This window comes from Petaurus breviceps, unplaced genomic scaffold (genome assembly GCF_028583685.1).
Source record: "Petaurus breviceps papuanus isolate PSGF00001 unplaced genomic scaffold, PetGlider_PUasm1.0 91041, whole genome shotgun sequence".
NCBI classification, from domain to species: Eukaryota; Metazoa; Chordata; class Mammalia; order Diprotodontia; family Petauridae; genus Petaurus; species Petaurus breviceps.
In genome coordinates this window covers 9,934,433-9,951,381 of record NW_027187400.1, presented here as the reverse complement: position 1 = coordinate 9,951,381, position 16,949 = coordinate 9,934,433, and the positions used below count along the sequence as shown (strand labels likewise).

At 44.1% G+C, this 16,949-nt stretch overlaps 1 protein-coding gene across 2 annotated transcripts in view; it reads right to left on the bottom strand.

Moving 5' to 3' along the window:
- Positions 1 to 8,505: 8,505 nt before the first annotated feature.
- Positions 8,506 to 16,949, bottom strand: part of HTR1D (5-hydroxytryptamine receptor 1D) — a 16,871-nt gene continuing 8,427 nt past the window's right edge. The window contains exons 2-3 of one of the 2 annotated variants that reach the window (XM_069079585.1): positions 11,086 to 11,875; positions 8,506 to 10,986 (exon numbers count right to left, since the gene is read on the bottom strand). In XM_069079585.1, the coding sequence (XP_068935686.1) occupies positions 8,985 to 10,124 (1,140 nt within the window). In that variant the 5' untranslated portion in view covers positions 10,125 to 10,986; positions 11,086 to 11,875 and the 3' untranslated portion in view covers positions 8,506 to 8,984. Of the gene's footprint in view, positions 11,876 to 16,949 lie in introns of both variants that reach the window. The other variant, XM_069079584.1, reaches the window with a different exon arrangement.

Below are 16,949 nucleotides of genomic sequence, written 5' to 3'. Positions count from 1 at the left end.
GACCAGGTACATGGCTGTGACATGAAGAGGCACATGACTCTGACATGACCAGACATATATCTATGATGTGCCATGACCAGGTACACGGCTCTGGCATCACCAAGCATATATCTGTGATGTGCCATGACCAGGTACATGGTTGTGCCATGACCAGGTACATGGCTGTGGTATGACCAGGTACATGGCTGTGATGTAACCAGGTACATGGCTGTGCCGTGACCAGGAACATGGCTGTAACATGAAGAGGCACATGACTGACATGACCAGACATATATCTATGACATGGCACGACCAGGTACACAGCTCTGGCATGACTAGGCATATATAAGTAATGCGACATGACTAGGTACACGGTTGTGCCATGACCAGGTACATGGTTGTGACATGACCAGGTATATGGTTGTGCCATGACCAGGTACATGGTTGTGACATTACCAGGTACACACTGTGACATGACCAGTTCCATGGCTGTGACATGAAGAGGCACATGACTCTAACATGACCAGGCATATATCTGTGATGTGATGTGACCAGGTACACGGCTATGATATGACCAGGTACACGCCTGTGCCACAGCCAGTTACCATCTCTCAAGACGCTGCAGGATGTGCTGCCGAGAACACTTGAGTCACCAGTTAGAAGAACTGAGTCTGAGCCTCTCACTTACCGTGGGGCCATTTTGTGATCTTGGTAATCTCGCTGTAAGCTGTCTGGCCCTCTAGCTCCTCATCTTCCAAACTGAACGCACTGGACAAACTGAGCCATAGGAATTACTTTTATGTAGCACTTTACAGTGTGCAGATTGCTGTACAAATATTGCCTCCTTTGGTCTTCACAGGTTGGGGAGGCAGGTGCTGTCATTATCACTGTTTTACAGATGAGGCAACTGAGGCAGACAGTGGTCCATTGACCTACCCATCGTCCCACAGCTGTTGAGTATCTGAAACTGGATTTGAACTGAGGTGTCCTGACTTGGGCAGCTAAGTGTCACAGTGGATAGATTACCTGCCCTGCAGTCAGGAGGACGTGAGTTCAAATACCGCCTCAGACACTCACTAGCTGTGTGACCCTGGGCAAGTCACTTCACCCTGTTTGCCTCAGTTTCCTCATCTGTAAAATAAACTAAAGAAGGAAATGGCAAACCCCTCCAGGATCTTTGCCAAGAAAACCTGAAACGGGGTCATGAAGGGTCAGACATGACTGAACAACAACAACAGTTTCCTGACTCCAAGTCCAAGACTTTGCCCATTGTACCTCCTTACAGAGTCATGGCCAGCTATGTGTCCCTTCCCCCAGGTCTGTCTGCCCTTTCAATTTCCATTGTCCACAGATACTGCCCGGTGGAATCTTTCTACAGCCTCAGCAAGCAGCTCAGAGGTCAGTCTCCTAGGGAGTGCAGAGGAATGGAATTCCCCATCTCAAAACTTCCTGTTCCCTAGGCCTCTGTTAACACAAAGCCTGGGCCCAGAGGCAGCAAAGGCCTGGAGTCCTGGGGTCTGGCCAGCACAGGCTCCTGTCTGCACGGTCCTTCCTCTTGGATGAGGGGAGAGATGGAACCCAGATTTCCTTTGTGCACCTTCTATTTTATTTTCTGCACCTAAAAGCAAAATTCTCAGGGGTTCATAGGCTTCACCAGACCAGTAAAGAAAGGGCACAACACACAGAAAGGCTGTGCACCCCAGAGATGTCCTCTTCAATTCTTGGTCTTATGATTCTACTCTAATCCCCATCATGTGCCTCTCCTCCAAGGCCCATCCTCTGCTGGCAATAGCAGGGCTTCCTCTTCCCTGTGCTGGAGCTAGCCAGGTGGTCCCCAGGGGTAGGGAGCAGGCCTTGGGAGTCAGGGAGTGCTGAGTTCAAATTCTATCTGAGACACTTCTCGGCTGTGTGACCCTGGAAAAATCAGTTCACCTCTCTCACTCTCAATTTCCCAGTCTGTATAATGGGGATATTAGTTGCACCTACCTCACAAGGTTATTATGAGAATCAAATTAATTGACATATAAAGAGCTACATAAACCTTAAAGTGCTATATAAATGAGAGCTATTATCAATATTTTTCTGGGGATATCTATTTGCTGGATCTCTTCCTGCTCTGTCAAACCTAGCTCTCTTTTCTCCCTCTGTTTCCCTGGGTTTAACCATGGAGACCACAGGATATCAGATTTGATGGAACTGGAAGTGAATGCAGAACATAGCATTAGAACACAGGATGTCAGGGCTGGGAGGGCCCTTAGAACACAGGATGTCAGGTTTGGGAGGGCCCTTAGAACACAGACTGTCAGAGCTGGAAGGGTGCTTAGAACACAGACTCTCAGAGGTAGGAGGGCCCTTAGAACATGGAATGTCAGAGCTGGGAGGGCCCTTAGAACACAGGATGTCAGAGTTGGGAGGACCCTTAGAACATAGGATGTCGAGCTGGGAGGGTCCTTAGAACACAGACTGTTAGAGGTGCGAGGGCCCTTAGAACACAATGTCAACACTAGAAAAGAATCTACAACACAGAATGTCAGAGCTGGAAGAGACATTAGAATACAGAGTATCAGGGCCAGACTAAGGTAGCTTTGAAGTCACCTAATTCAACTTTCTTCAATTCACAAAATGGATTTGACATAGTCAAGGTCATAGAATGAGTAAGTGTTGGATTCTAACCCTAGAACCCAGATTAGGAAAGAAGGAAGGGAGGAAGGAAAGGACAGAGGGAAAAAGTGAAGGAAGAGAAGAAGAGGGGAGGGAGGGAGGAAGAGAAGAAAAAATAAGCATTTATTAAGCACCTCCCATGTGCTAAGTGCCTTACAAACATCATATCACTGATCCTCACAACAACCCAGGAGGTGGGTGCTATTTAACCCCATTTTACAGACGGTTAAGTACTTACCCTGGGTCACATAGTAAATGTCTGAAACTGGATTTTAACTCCCCTTCCTGAGCCCAGGCAGTCTCTTAATTCTTCTCTCCTTACCTCAGAAAGGCAAAGTGGCCCAATGGAAATTCCCCTATAGTCTATAGTCTTGACTCTACTAACTGTATGATTTTGGGTGAGTCACTTAACTTTTGTGAATCTCAATTTCTTGACTCTTTATTAGTGATTAGTGTAATCTCCCCCAGTGACTCTGCTCTGGCTGTCTTCCCCCTCCCCACTCCCCACCTCCAACCCCTGGTCTCTGGAGGGTGGAAGGTTTGCACTGTCTCTTGGCATCATCATCAACGTCATCATCATGTGTGAGGTTGTGACTAAGTGTGAAAGAAGGCACAAGGTCCAGACAAACAAGATGGGAATGGGGAGGGGAGAGACACCAAAGAGAGGCCTCATCTGTAGCTGTGGGAAGCTGGGGTGTTTTTAACTTAACAAAATATGGCCAGTTCTTTTATCTGAGGTCTAGTCTGTACTCTGCCACTAACTCCCCATGGGTGACCTTAGATAAATCACAGTATTTCAGAGCCTCAGTTTCCCCAAGTGAATGACTGAGAGAATTAAGGACCTTCCAATTCTAAAGCATTTGATTTATAAATCCATTCCAGTTCTGGAAGTTTGGAGATCCTTTCCAGTTTTAATAGTCAGTGTTCTAAGGGCCCTCCCAGCTCTGACATCCTGTATTCTAAGGTCCCTCCCAACTCTGACATTCCCTGTTCTAAGGCCTCTCCCAGCTCTGACATTCTATATTCTAAGGGCCCTCTTAGCTCTGGTATTCTGAGTTCTAAGATATAAGATCTTCCTAACATGTAGTCCCAGGACGGGACACAATCATGCTTCATTTGTGATACCTGCTACCTGTGATGACCTCCTAGGTCATCAATCTCCAAAGGGCCGACTTCCAGGATTGGTGCTAGAAAAATGTGAGATTTGTCAGCAGGACTCCCACCTCTTCCTACTCCCCTTTCCCATGCCTCTTCGTACCTCCACAGAGACCAATGCCCTCATTGACCTTCCTGTTCCCTCAACTCCCTTTCCCCAATTAAATGCAAAGTCATTAAATATAAAGTTATTTAGGAGGGAATGCACTAGCCATTGCAGGGATTAAGAAAGCCTTCAGGTAGAAGATGGTGCTCAACCTCCATCTCGAAGCAATCTGAGGCAGAGGTGAGGAGCAAGTGCTTTCCAGGTATGAGGGACTTTGAGTGCAAAGGCTTAGAGATGAATAAAAAGAGAGAAAGCCAGTTTGGTTGGATGGCAGGGTATGGAAGGGAGAATAATGTACAATGAAACTGGGAAAACAGTCTGGGGGTGGGTCGGGAAGAACTTTTAAACTAAATAAAAACACGCAAAAACTAGCCATGTGACCTTGGGCAAGTCACTTAACCGCGATTGCCCTGCCCTCCCCCCTCCAAAAAAGCAAAAAAAAAAAAAACACAAATAAAAGAGCTGATTTTTATCCCTGTGGCATGGGGACCTTCAGGAGCTTATTGAGTTGGGGAATATCATGATTAGACCTGAGTTTTAGGAAAATCACCTTGGCAGTTGTGTGGTGGATAGAGAAGGGAGAGGCTTGAGGCAGGGAGACCAGCCAGTAACATAGGTGAGAGGTGATGAGCAATTGGGTTCTGACTGTAAGTAAAGAGAAGGGATCAGGTATGAGAGATGTTGTGGAGGTTAAAAATGACAAGAATTGGTAACTAATGGTCTATATGATGTGAAGAGTCAAGGATAACACCAAGGTTTTGAACCTCAGAGACTAGAAAAATGGTGGCGTCTTCCACAGAAATAAGGGAAGCTTGGAGGACAGGAATCTTTCCAGAGCATATTTTAAGACCCTTCTATAGACCCTCAGTGACCCCAATTTGGATCTCAACCAACAATCAAATGCCCTTAAAATGACCCCATATTGGCAATAGCAAGATGAGCCCAATGATTTCCCTCACCCTGAGACAGCGGCTCCTGTCATAGAGCATAAATCCTCAAGGAGATCTCACATAATCCAAAATCTGGTTTATTGCAGGCTTTTTACAATATAGGTTCTTAAGCTGGAGTTTATGGACTTTTTTTTGGTAAATTTTGATAAGTGTATTCTGATCATGCACTTAAAAACATTATTCTATGAACTCATAGGATTCATCAGATCACTAAAGATAGGGGTCCATGGCACATGATATAATATTTAATAACCCCTACCCTATAACTTACCTAGAAGAAGGCCATCTAGCAAAAGAGGAAAGGTCCTATATGTACAAAAACATTTATAGCATTTCATTTTGTGTAGGTGAGGAATTGGAAAATAAGGAGGTGCCTACCAACTTTGACAATGAAATGACTGAACAAGTTATGGCATATGAAGTTGATGGAATAATGGAATACTATTGTTCCATAAGAAATGATGAAAAGGATGGTTCCTGAGAAACCCAGGAAGACTTTCATGAACTGATGCAAAATGAAGAGGACAGGACCAGGAGAATTTCTATGTCAGTATCAATTTTGTAAAAATGAATCATTCTGAAGCACATAAGAACTCTGATCAGTGCAATGATCAACCGTGATGGCAGAGGACACATGATGAAGTCTGCTATCCAACCCATGACAGAGAAGTGATGGAGTAATATGTAGAATGAGATACGTTTTGTGGGCCATTGTGGCCAATGTGGGAGTTTTAGGTTTTTTTCTTTGATAATACTTGTTTGTTACAAGGGCTTTGTATTTCTTTCTTCCTTCTGGGGAGGAAAAGGGAGTGAAAAAATAACTGTTTGATAATTGGAAAAAAAAGAGAGATCATAACATTTTTCAAAAAGAGGCCATCTAAGCTGTGCTTGAAGACCTCCAGTGATGGAGAATACATTACCCTATAAGATAGCTCATTTCCCTTTTGGACAACTCCATTGCTAGGTCATCTTTTCTTAAGACTGAGATGAATTATGTTCTCTGATAACATCCAAACATTGATGCTAATACTTCCACACCATGAAGTGCAAATGAGAATCTAACTCTTCTTCATAATGGAAGAATATTTGGAGTTTTCAGCACCAAGGATGGGGAAGGGTACAGAAAACATGTCACTGGATGCTCAGCTGAAGGAACTGGGAGTTTAGCTTGACTAAGCAAAATCATTGGTGAGGCTGAGCTGTGTTCCCCATCAAATACACCACCAAGTATTTGAAGGGTCACTGTGTAGAAAAGCATTCTACTTCTCCCCAGAGGGCAGAACCAGGAGCAGTAGGAGGAAGTTAGAGAAGCAGACTTAGGCTTGACTTCACAAAAGACTTCCTAACAATGAAAGAGAATTCTCTAAAAGCAGGAATAGGCTATCTGCAGGGGTGGCAAGTAGCCCTTTCTTTTTGGTCTTCTAGGTAAGACTGGATGACCACTCATTGGGGATGTTGGAGAGAGGTAAAGGCAGGACCAGATCTCCTCTCAGGTGTCTTCCAACTTGGAGAATCTATGATTCGAACAAGCCTGAAGATATTTGAAGCCACCTACCATGTTTTCCACTGACTTCTTTTTTCCATGCTAAACACATCCAGTTCCTTCAACAAATGCTTGTGTGAAGTGATTTCCAAACTCCTCACGATCCTGGATGTTCTCCTCTTGAACATGGATGTGACTTTCACTCACATCCCAATTTAACATCTGGATGCCATTCCATACAGGGCTTAGGAGAAGAAATAACTAAAAAGATTGATATCCATTGCTAATTCACATGCTTTTTTATTGTAGAAGACTCCATGTCTTAGAAGCCAGATGACAGTCAACAGTATAAAAATAATTTTGGACATCGCTCCCTTCTTATTAACCCATTTAATGTTCGATCCTTCAAGGGTCATATTACAGTGGAACACAGATTGTACCATTGCTACAGTGAGTAAGGGAGCTGCTGGGAGAACACTGGCCAGTCAGCTGACATTGCATAAGAGAGCGCTGTAATCATCACATCTAGGGCAAGTAGCATGAGGCCCAGGTGATTGGGAACACCCCCACAAATCAGAAATCAAGACACACAACAAAGTGGCATTCCAGTGAGAGAGCCAAAAGCAGGGGGATTGCCATGTGAGTGGAATCAGCATGAAGTGGGGGTCAAGTCACATACATAGGAGTTGAGAACAGAATCTAGTGCAAGACAAGCCAAAGGGGGGGAGGAAGCTAATTTTTAAAAATCTGATCTAGGGTCTGTAAAATGACCGTTTTCCCTCATTGTGTAATTTGTCTTCTTTGATATTGTAGTGGAAGCCTAATGCCTCCTTCTACTATTTACAGAGGCAATGATGCCTGTCATCAGTGTTCACATAGAGGAGATGTGCATGACGAGGTATGAGAGGATCCCTGCCTGCTCTTTCTGGGTCAACCTCCAAATTTCTATGTATCTCAAGCACCAAAAAAAATCTTAGTTGTGAGTTTGGGGTTTGTTTTTTGTTTTTGTTTCCTCCAAAAAGTGTGTGAGGGAAATCCACCTCAAGAGGGGCTCAGGGAGGTTTTGTTTACACTGCTCAGGTGCCAGAATGATACCTCTGCTTGACCATGGGCAGGCACATCACTTGCCCTCCCTAAGCCTGTTTCTGAGAGAGTTTTGCATTCCAAACCATATCCACTAGATTGCCTTTGAACTTGCCAAAAAAGAGAAAGTAGACAAGTCTGCATGTATGGGGGTGTATGGTGGTCTCCAGGTACGCCTTTCAGTTCTAGTATTGTTTCTAATCTAGAAAACACACACCTATGTTAACATGCACCCTGCTTCACACCAAACAAGAAAGTTGAATTAGAGAGTTACTAAGATCCCTTCCAGGTCCTACAGTACTTTGTGTTCTAGAATCCACTCCAATATTCCACAGTCTTTGGAATCCTAGGGTCTTGCTCTGGGTATCTTCTGGACTCTTTAATCATCCTGAGAACAAAACCAATTCTAAAATCACCAGGCTGAACTAATTGCCTGGGCCATCCTGTCCCCAGATTCTCTGTAGACTCAGGAAATCATCAATGGAGCCAAGTCAATAGGTTCCCTTGATTTTAGATTCCCTTGGTCCAAGTCAATGGATTTGCTTGATCATTTATTTTGAAATAAATCTATCACAGATAAGATCTTTTCTGGATGAATCTTCTCCATGGGCTCAGCTCTTTTTCCCAGGGATCAGAGACCTTCTCTCCTGAACCTCCCCAAGGCAAAAGCCTGGGGTCAACTGAAGTTCTGCCAGCTCCTCTGTTGGGCAAAGTTTAACTGTGTTTCTGCTTATTTGCAGTCCTGTGACTCTAGGTGGCTCAAGAACAAGGGAGGCATTAGGAAGAGTAAGCCCAGAACAGTGCTCTGGGAATATCCAAGTCCCTGGAAAAAAATACCACTTCAAACTGGGTTCTGTTGTGTGACTATTTCTTCTTCCTCTTATGCATTTATCATATTACCATTTGCATCATACTTAACTGTGCACATGTCTTATCTCCTCTAGATTGAAAGCTCCTTCCAAGCAAAGACTATGTCTTATCTTTGCATTCTCAGTAGTGCCTAGCAAAGGGCTGCATAGAGGATAGGAATTTTGAAAATATTGGTTCAATTCAATAAATGCTTATCAGGCAGCTACTATGTATAGAACACTGTTCTGTGCACTTAGGGGAGATACGGAGTTTAGAGAAGACATGGCCCCTGTCCTCATGGAGCTCACATTCTAATAGAGGGAGAAATAAAAAACACAGATAGCTAGAATATACAATGTTACATTGAATTCAATACCACAAGCATTCGTTTAGTGCCAAAGATACAAAAGACAAAATCAAGAAAAATTCCTGCCCTCAAGGAGCTTACTTTCTGTTGGGAGGAAGTGGGCAAGGGTTAAGCAAACACAAAAAAATATACAAACTAAATACACCATGATAATTGCATTAGAGAGGGACAAAATATAGTACTATTCAAGGTGTAAGGGGAGTAAAGTAACTCATGACCTTTGGGGAGTAATGGGGGAAGATATCTAGCATTTGAGTTATTTAATGAATAATTTATGAACTGTATGAAACATATGCCCTCTAGATTTTAATGCACAAATTGTAATGGGATTCATCAGCAAGCAGGAAAAGATTAAAATGAAGGCCTTCCTTTGAACCTTATTAGTTTTTGGAATGCTTGTTTGAATTCTTCGTTAAACCAAGTGTAAATTATTGGGTTAATGAGGGAATTTAAATAGCCTAACCATGTGAAAAAGTCAAAGAGGGCTGGGTGGAACCAGCAGGAGTCTCGGCAGATGGGTAGGACCAGAGACACGACAAAGAAGGGTAGCCAGCAGATGATGAAGGCCCCCAGGATGATCCCCAGTGTCTTGGTGGCCTTCCTCTCCCGAGCTGCTGAGATCCTCTTTCTTTCCAGGAGACTTCCAGCTAGTTTGATTTTCACAGGACCGATAAAAAGTGGTGAGCCCTTCGTGTGGGGCTGCCCCTCCTGGAGGCTGGAGTTGATGGAACACAGGGAGGTACCAGCAGAGCCAGTGATGAGATGAGCGGTGGTGAAGCGCTTGCCGTACAGGGAAGGTGGCTTCAGGATCCGATTTCGAGCAGCAGCATAGATCCGGCCATAGAGAATGATGAGCAGCACAGAAGGAATGTAAAAGGCACCACAGGTGGAGTAGATGGTGTAGGAGATCTGGGATGTGTTCACCAGGCAGTCAGCCAGCTCTTCATGAGCTTTGGCCTGCCTCCAGAAAAGTGGGGGAATGGAGATGCACACAGAGATGACCCAGACCATGGCAATCATGGCCGCCGCCCGGCCAAAGGTTCGACGCTTACTGTATTCCAGGGCATCGGTGATGGCCCAATATCGGTCCAACGCAATTACGCAGAGGTGAAGGATGGAGGCGGTGCAGCACGTGATGTCTGAAGACAACCAGATGTCACACACAATCTGCCCGAAGGTCCAGGTTTGGGTGACGGTGTACGCAACACTGATGGGCATCACCAAGATGGACACCAAGAGGTCCGTCACCGCCAGGGAACCGATGAGATAATTGGCTGGTGTATGGAGCTTCCTAGTAAGGAATATCGTGATGATCACAAAAGTGTTGGAGAGAATCGTAGCTAGAGTTATGATAGCTAAGATCACAGCCAGAGAGATCTTAAGCGCCTGGAGCGTCTGTGCATCCCATACCCCTGATACTTCAGTTGAGTTCAGGGGTTTGCTGGGAGGGCTCCATGGGGAGTCCTCAGTTGACTGGTTCTGGAGGGGCATTCTAGAGGATCTCTAGCCTTCCACCAACTTCCCACTTTCACAAACCTTTCTGGGCTTTCATGCCCATGGAATGAGCAGTAGCCCGATTCACCCTTCTGTTGGGTAGGGGCTAGAAATCAAAGGGGAAAGACCATGGTCCCAGGCCGCTGAAAGTCACATGATGTAGAAAAAAGGACTTAAGAGTCTTGACATGTGGGTTCAAATCCTGTTTCTGGATTTTAATTATGTTTGTGACATTAGGTAAGTCACTTTCCCTCTTTGGGCATCTATAACATGAAGCAGTTGAACTAGGTGAAATCTTTTTTTTTTTAAATGCTTATCTGTTTTTCTAGTACTTTTAAATTTACAAAATAATTTCCTCACTACTACCCTGTGAGGTGGGTAGTAGTTTCTAGTTCTTCCACGCTAAGATTATGAGAGACAGGGAGTAAAATGGAGGAATAGACCTGCAGTCAGGAAGACCTGGATTCATATCCCACCATAGACAATAGCTATGTGACCCTGGACAAGTCACCTAACCTCTTTGTGCCTCTGTTTCCTCATCTGTAAAATGAAAGAGCTGGACAGGATGGCCTCTCAGGTCCCTTCCAGCTCTGAATCTATGGTCCTATGATTCTCTGGGCATCTTCATCTTTGTAAAGTAGAGGTTGGAAGAGACGATCTCTAAATTCTCCAAGTACGAATCCTACGAGCCTATGATGGTATGAAGAATATGCCACAGAGACTTCTAATTAGGGGTCAAAATGTGTTCATCAGTTTTGCTATTCTTTTTTCTTCTTCCTCTTTTTCTTTCTTCAAATAAATTCTTTATTAGTAGATATGGTTTTCTGGAAGCAGCAAGGGGAAGGAATATAGGGGAAATCTAAGTGATTTAAAAACAAAAAAATCAATACAAATCTATTTTTTAAAGTTAGTTTTCTGCAGATAATAAATCTTTATGAATACACTTAGAATTTATTACCTTCTGACCATAACATGGTAACACCGATATCAGGGTGCCCACTCACAATCCTAGTTTTAAGATTGGGTGGCTCTCTTCACTCCCAAGTACTTTCTTGACCTCTGACATGGATGCCATTGTTTTTGTTTGTTTGTTTCTCTTTTTTTCTGACACAACACCAGATTCCCAATGACCTAAAACCAGATGTGACCTACATATTCTGAAAATCAGGCTCTATCAGAAGACTCTGTGGTTGCCCAGAGCTCATCTTGAAACATTGAGAATTTTTTTAAAAATTCATTTATATCCATCTTCAATGCATAATCCCCAGAGAGAAATGACAAATGCTTGTTGGTTAATTGATTGGTCAGAAGAGATAAGTTCACATTCTATTTCTGCTGCTTGCTGCCCATGCCATCATAGGCAAGTCACTTGCCAACTCTGGGACTCAGTTTCCCAATAAGGGAGTTGGACTAGGTGGTCTCTCAGGTTCCTTCCAGCTGTGACATTCTGTGTTTCAATATGATCACCACCTGTTTATCTAACACGGACCCTCCCACATCCTCATGCTGGGAAATGGATTGGGATGGCCCTTTCCTGCCAGACTTAAACTCCAAAGGGAAGGAGGTATCCCATATGGTTCTACCCAAAGTTCTGGCAGCTGTGGGAGGTAAGAGACTGTGTTTCCAGGCACCAAAGTTTCCAAATATGGATTTCACAGGTAAACAGGAGGACAAATCAAAGAATTGTGATCTCAGGCTGAAGAGCTGAGTTTCTGGAGGAAAGCTGGCTCTTCCTTCTCCAGGTATTTCTAGGGGGAAAAAAAGAGATTGTTAGTGAAGACAGTGCCAAGCTTGTGACTACTCATGCATGAGATTCTACCTGAGTCTCTGTCCAGACTGTGCCCCCATGCCTGGAATACATCTGGAATCCTCACCTCTGCCCCTTAGAATTCTGAGCCTCCCTCAAAGATCCGCTCAGACACAATGGTAATAATGTCCCATCTCACCCATGACGTTTTATTTTTTTTTTAAAGCAATTGGGGTTAAGTAACTTGCTCAAGTTTACACGGCCAGTTATTATTTCTGGGTGTGGTGCTGAGTATCTGAGCCCGGATTTGATCCAGGTCATCCCGACACTGGAGCCGGTGCGCTTACTCGCTGAACCACCTGGCCACCCCTAAGCAATCAGGGTTAAGTAACTTGCTCAAGGTTACACGGCCAGGTGTTTCTGGGTGGGTGCTAAGTGTCTGAGCCTGGGATTCGATCTCCAGGTCTTCTCAACACTGGAGTCGGTGCTTTTACTTGCTGTGCTACCTGGCCGCCCCTCACCCATGACATTTTAGATATTTGTACCTGTTGTCTCCCACTAGAGAATGTAAGCTGCTTGAGGTTGAGAACTATTTGGGTTTTTTTTTTGTTTGTTTGTTTTTGTTTTTTTGCTTTTTGGAGAGGGAAAGGCAGGGCAATTGCAGTTAAGAGACTTGTTCAAGGTCACACAGCCAGTAAGTATTAAGTGTCTGAGGCCGAATTTGAACTCAGGTCCTCCTGACTCCAGGGCTGGTGGTCTATTCACTGTGCCACCTAGCCACCCCTATTTGTTTTTATTTTTGTATCACTAGTGTCTGACAGAGGCAGCTGGATGGCACAGGAGATAGAGCTCTAGGCCTGGAATCAGGAAAACTCATCTTCCTGAGTTCAATTCTGACCTCAGACACTTACTAGTTTTCTGACCCTGAGCAAGTCACTTCACTCAGCTTCCTCATCTGAAAAATGAGTTGGAGAAGGAAATGGCAAACCCAGAAAGACCTCAAATAGGGTCACCAAGAGTTGGACATGACTGAAAAACAACTAAACAACAGTGTCTAACATAGTGTTTGGCGAATAGTTGTAGGCCCTTAATCAGTTTATTGACTAAAATTAATTGGAGATTGAGCACTTTGGTGATGTGGTGGATAGAATGCCCAGTGGATAGAAGGACCCTAAGCAAGTCATTTAACCCTATTTGCCTCAGTTTCCTCATCTGTAAAATGAGCTGGAGAAGGAAATGGCAAACCACTCCAGTGTCTGCCAAGAAATCCCCAAATGGGGTCACAAAGAGTTGGACACAACTAAAGTGACGGAAGAACAAAAAACAACAAAATTGGAGATACAGAAAGAGCAAATCGCCTTTCCCAGCAGCAGCTCTGCCCAGTGGGGGACTACCAGGTATGGAACAGGACATATAAATCAGACTGCTGATATGTTGATTTGTCTTGCTACATTGTTTTCTCTTTTCTTTTGTTATAAAGAACAGTTGTCTGAGGAAGAGAAAAGTGATACATTGGGAAATAGTGATACAAAAACAAAAAATATGATACATTAAAAAAAAACAAGTGCTATGCAATTTCCTCTGTGTGTGTGTGTGTGTGTGTGTGTGTGTGTGTGCGTGTGGTGTCTGCTTCGCACTGGGCAGCTAGACGGTGAGGTGGATAGAATGCCAAACCTGGAGCCAGGAAGGCTCATCTTCCTGAGTTCAATTATGACCTCCAATAGGTACTAGCCATGTGACCCTAGGCAAGTCACTTAACGCTGGTTGCCTCAGTTTCCTCATCTGCAAAATGAGCTAGAGAAGGAAATGGCAAAGCACTCCAGTATCTCTGCGAAGAAAACCCCAAATAGGATCATGAAGTGTCAGATACAGCATGCTTAGGACAGTGTCTGGCTCAAAGCAGGCATTTCATAAATGCTCATTCTCACATAGAAGAGAGATTAGCATTGTTCTGCTTGAACTCTGAAGACAGAATGAGATTCCACAGGTAGAAGCAGCAGACTGAGACATAAACATTTCTCAACCATTAGAACTGTCTCAAAGTGGAATGGGCTACCTTAGCCAAGAGCTGGGCATCCAGGGGACTCAGTGGGTCCTTGGAGTTACGATGACCTCCATTCAAATCCTGCCTCAGAGCCCTACTAGCTGGGTGATCCTGGGCTAGTCACTTTCACTTAACTGCTACTACAATTACACCTACTTCTCAGGGTTGCTGTGAGGCTGGAATGAGAAAATATTTATTAAGTTCTTTGTAAATCTTAAAGACCTATGGAAATGCTAGCTATTATTAGCATTATTAACAATACTGTTATTTAGTGGGGTTCCCTTACTAAAGGTCTTTGGGAGAAGCCTGTATGATGACAACTTACTGTGGCTATAGAGAGGATTCCCATAGAGATGAGATGGGACTAGATGCTTTCTGAGGCCCTTTACAGCACTGAGATTCCAATTCTGTATTTTACATGTAAATATCATGTGTTTCCAGCTCTGACATTCTATGGTCTAACATTCCATGTTCATTCATTCATTCGTTGTTTTTTGGAGGGGGGAAGGAAGAGCAATTGAGGTTAAGTGCCCAAGGTCACACAGCTAATAAGTGTTAAGCATCTGCTGTCAGATTTGAACTCAGGTCCTCCTGACTCCAGGGCTGGTGCCCCATTCACTGCACCACCTAGCCGCCCCTTCATTCATTCATACAACAGTCATATATTAAGCACATCAGAGCCTGGTGATAGGTGCTGGGGAGATATAAAGCTTAGATGGTCTAGTAGGGGATATGATGCAGACACAATGCAATCTTAAGTTCAATAAAAGTTAAATACCTACTGATGGCAGCCAGGTGGCGCAGTGGATAGAGGGCTAGACCTGGAGTTAGGAAGATGTGAATTCAAATTCAGCCTCAAACACGCTTTAGCTGTGTGACCCTGGGCAAGTCACTTAGCCTCTATTTCCTCAAGTGTAAAATGGGGATAATAACAGCACAGGGTGGTTGTGAGGATCAAATGAAATAATATCTGTAAAGCACTTAGAACAGTGTCCACACATAGTAGATACTATATGAATGCTCATTCACTCCCTCTCTTCCAGATAGCGCATCAGGTTCTGGGGAATACTAAAATATCCAATAAGTGCATTAGGGCAGTGCAAGCAAAATGTAGGAAGATATCCTAGGAGTAATCAGGGAAGGCTTCCCAGAGGAGTTGACATTGGAGTTACATTTTAAAGGATGGATGTGTAGGAATTTGGTAGTTGCAGAATAGAAGGTAAGGCATTTCAGGCACAGAGAACCATAATAAATAAAGGTGTGGATTCAGGGAAGCTCTAAACCTAGCTATTGATGTGGTTGTTGTTTGGACATTTCTATTGTGTCTGACTCTTCATGACCACATTTGGGTTTTTTTTTCTTGGCAGAGATACTGCAGTAATTTGCCATTTCCTTCTTCAAGTCATTTTTCAGATGAGGAAACTGAGGCAAACAGGGTGAAGTGACTTGCCCAGGACCATACAGCTAATAAGTATCTGAGGCTGGATTTGAACCATCTAGCTGTCCTAGCCTTGTAGTTAGCATTTAACAGATGTTTGTTAATTGGTTGTGGAGGAAAAGGACTAAACCAATCTGACTTGAAGGAAAGAAATAAGTATATTAAGCACCTTCACTGTGGGTCAGGCAACTGTGCTAAGTGCTTTATAACATTATCTCATTTGATCCTCACGAAAACCTGGTGAGGTAGCTTCCATTATTATCATAATTCTCACTTATAGCTGGGGAAACTGAGGCAGACAAAGGTGAAGTGACTTGCCCAGGGTCACAAAGTAAGTGTCTGAGTCTGCATTTAAACTCAGGTCGTCCTTACTCCTGGCCCGTCACCCTATCCACAGCGCCACCTGGTGGTCTCAGCAGTAGCATAGAGTGCATGTAAACGATGAATACTATGAAAACAAGGCTGGAAAGGTATCAGACTGGGAAGGGCACTGAATGATGAACTTTCCTCAGTAGGCAATAAGAAATCATTGCACATTTTTTTTTTGCGTATGAAGAGTAATGAGCAGATCTGTGTAAAAGAATGATGAATCTGGTAGCAGAATTCAGGATGAGGTAGAGAAGGAAAGACCTTGGCAGGAGTCTACTCCAAGAGTCCAGCCCTAGCATGTAATGAGACCCAGCACAGGGGCAGAGATCATGGAAAGGCAATTGATCAATCAACATTTATTAAGCACCTACTGTGTGCCAGGCACTGGGCTAAGTGCTAGGGATACAAAAAAGGCAAAAGACAGTCCCTGCCCTCAAGGAGCTCCCGGTCTAATTTATGTAAATAAATATACACAAAGAAAGCTATAGACAGGATAGATGGAAATGGCCAACAGGGGAAGAGATGGGCACCAGAGTAGGTCAAGGGGTAGAACTGACTTGGTTACAGCTAGGATCCTCCCCCTTCCCCTAGGAAGCAAGGGTAGTGTTGCTGTGAAGACTTTTCCAAAGGAAGGGGTTGAAAGTGGGGGGAGGGTGTTTAAAGAGCAGAAGCCTGGAAGAAAGCTGGTGGTGAAGCAGTGCGGACACTGGGGATGGGCAAACATGGTGAGATCTCCCCAAAGAGAACAGCACAGCTTCAGGTCAGGAGCAAGAGGTCCAGCTGGGAGAGCGTTGCCACAGCAGTGGAGAGCAGCCTTGTATGTGATGGGTGAGAAAAGGGGCGAGGTAACAGCAGGGTGGATGGCAAGGTGTCTGGGGGAGCTGGGAGTCCTGTGGATCTGTGACAACACTGTGGCATTTGGGGAGAATGGATATGCTCACATGGGGGAACTCTCTCAAAATGCTCTGAGGTATTGTAGCAATCAGGAACTTAATAATCAATAATTAGGAAAGGGGGCTATGACCCCAGTAGAACACTGAGCTTGCAGTCAGAGGATCTGAATTCTGGCTTGACTACTACTTCCTTTTTATGTGACCTTGGGTGAGACATGTAATCTCTAAAGTTACTTCCAATTCTAAATCAGGGAATGAAAGAACAAGGGGGAGGAAAGAAAGAAGGAAAGAAGGAAGGGAGGAAGGAAGGAAGGGAGGGAGGAAGGAAGGA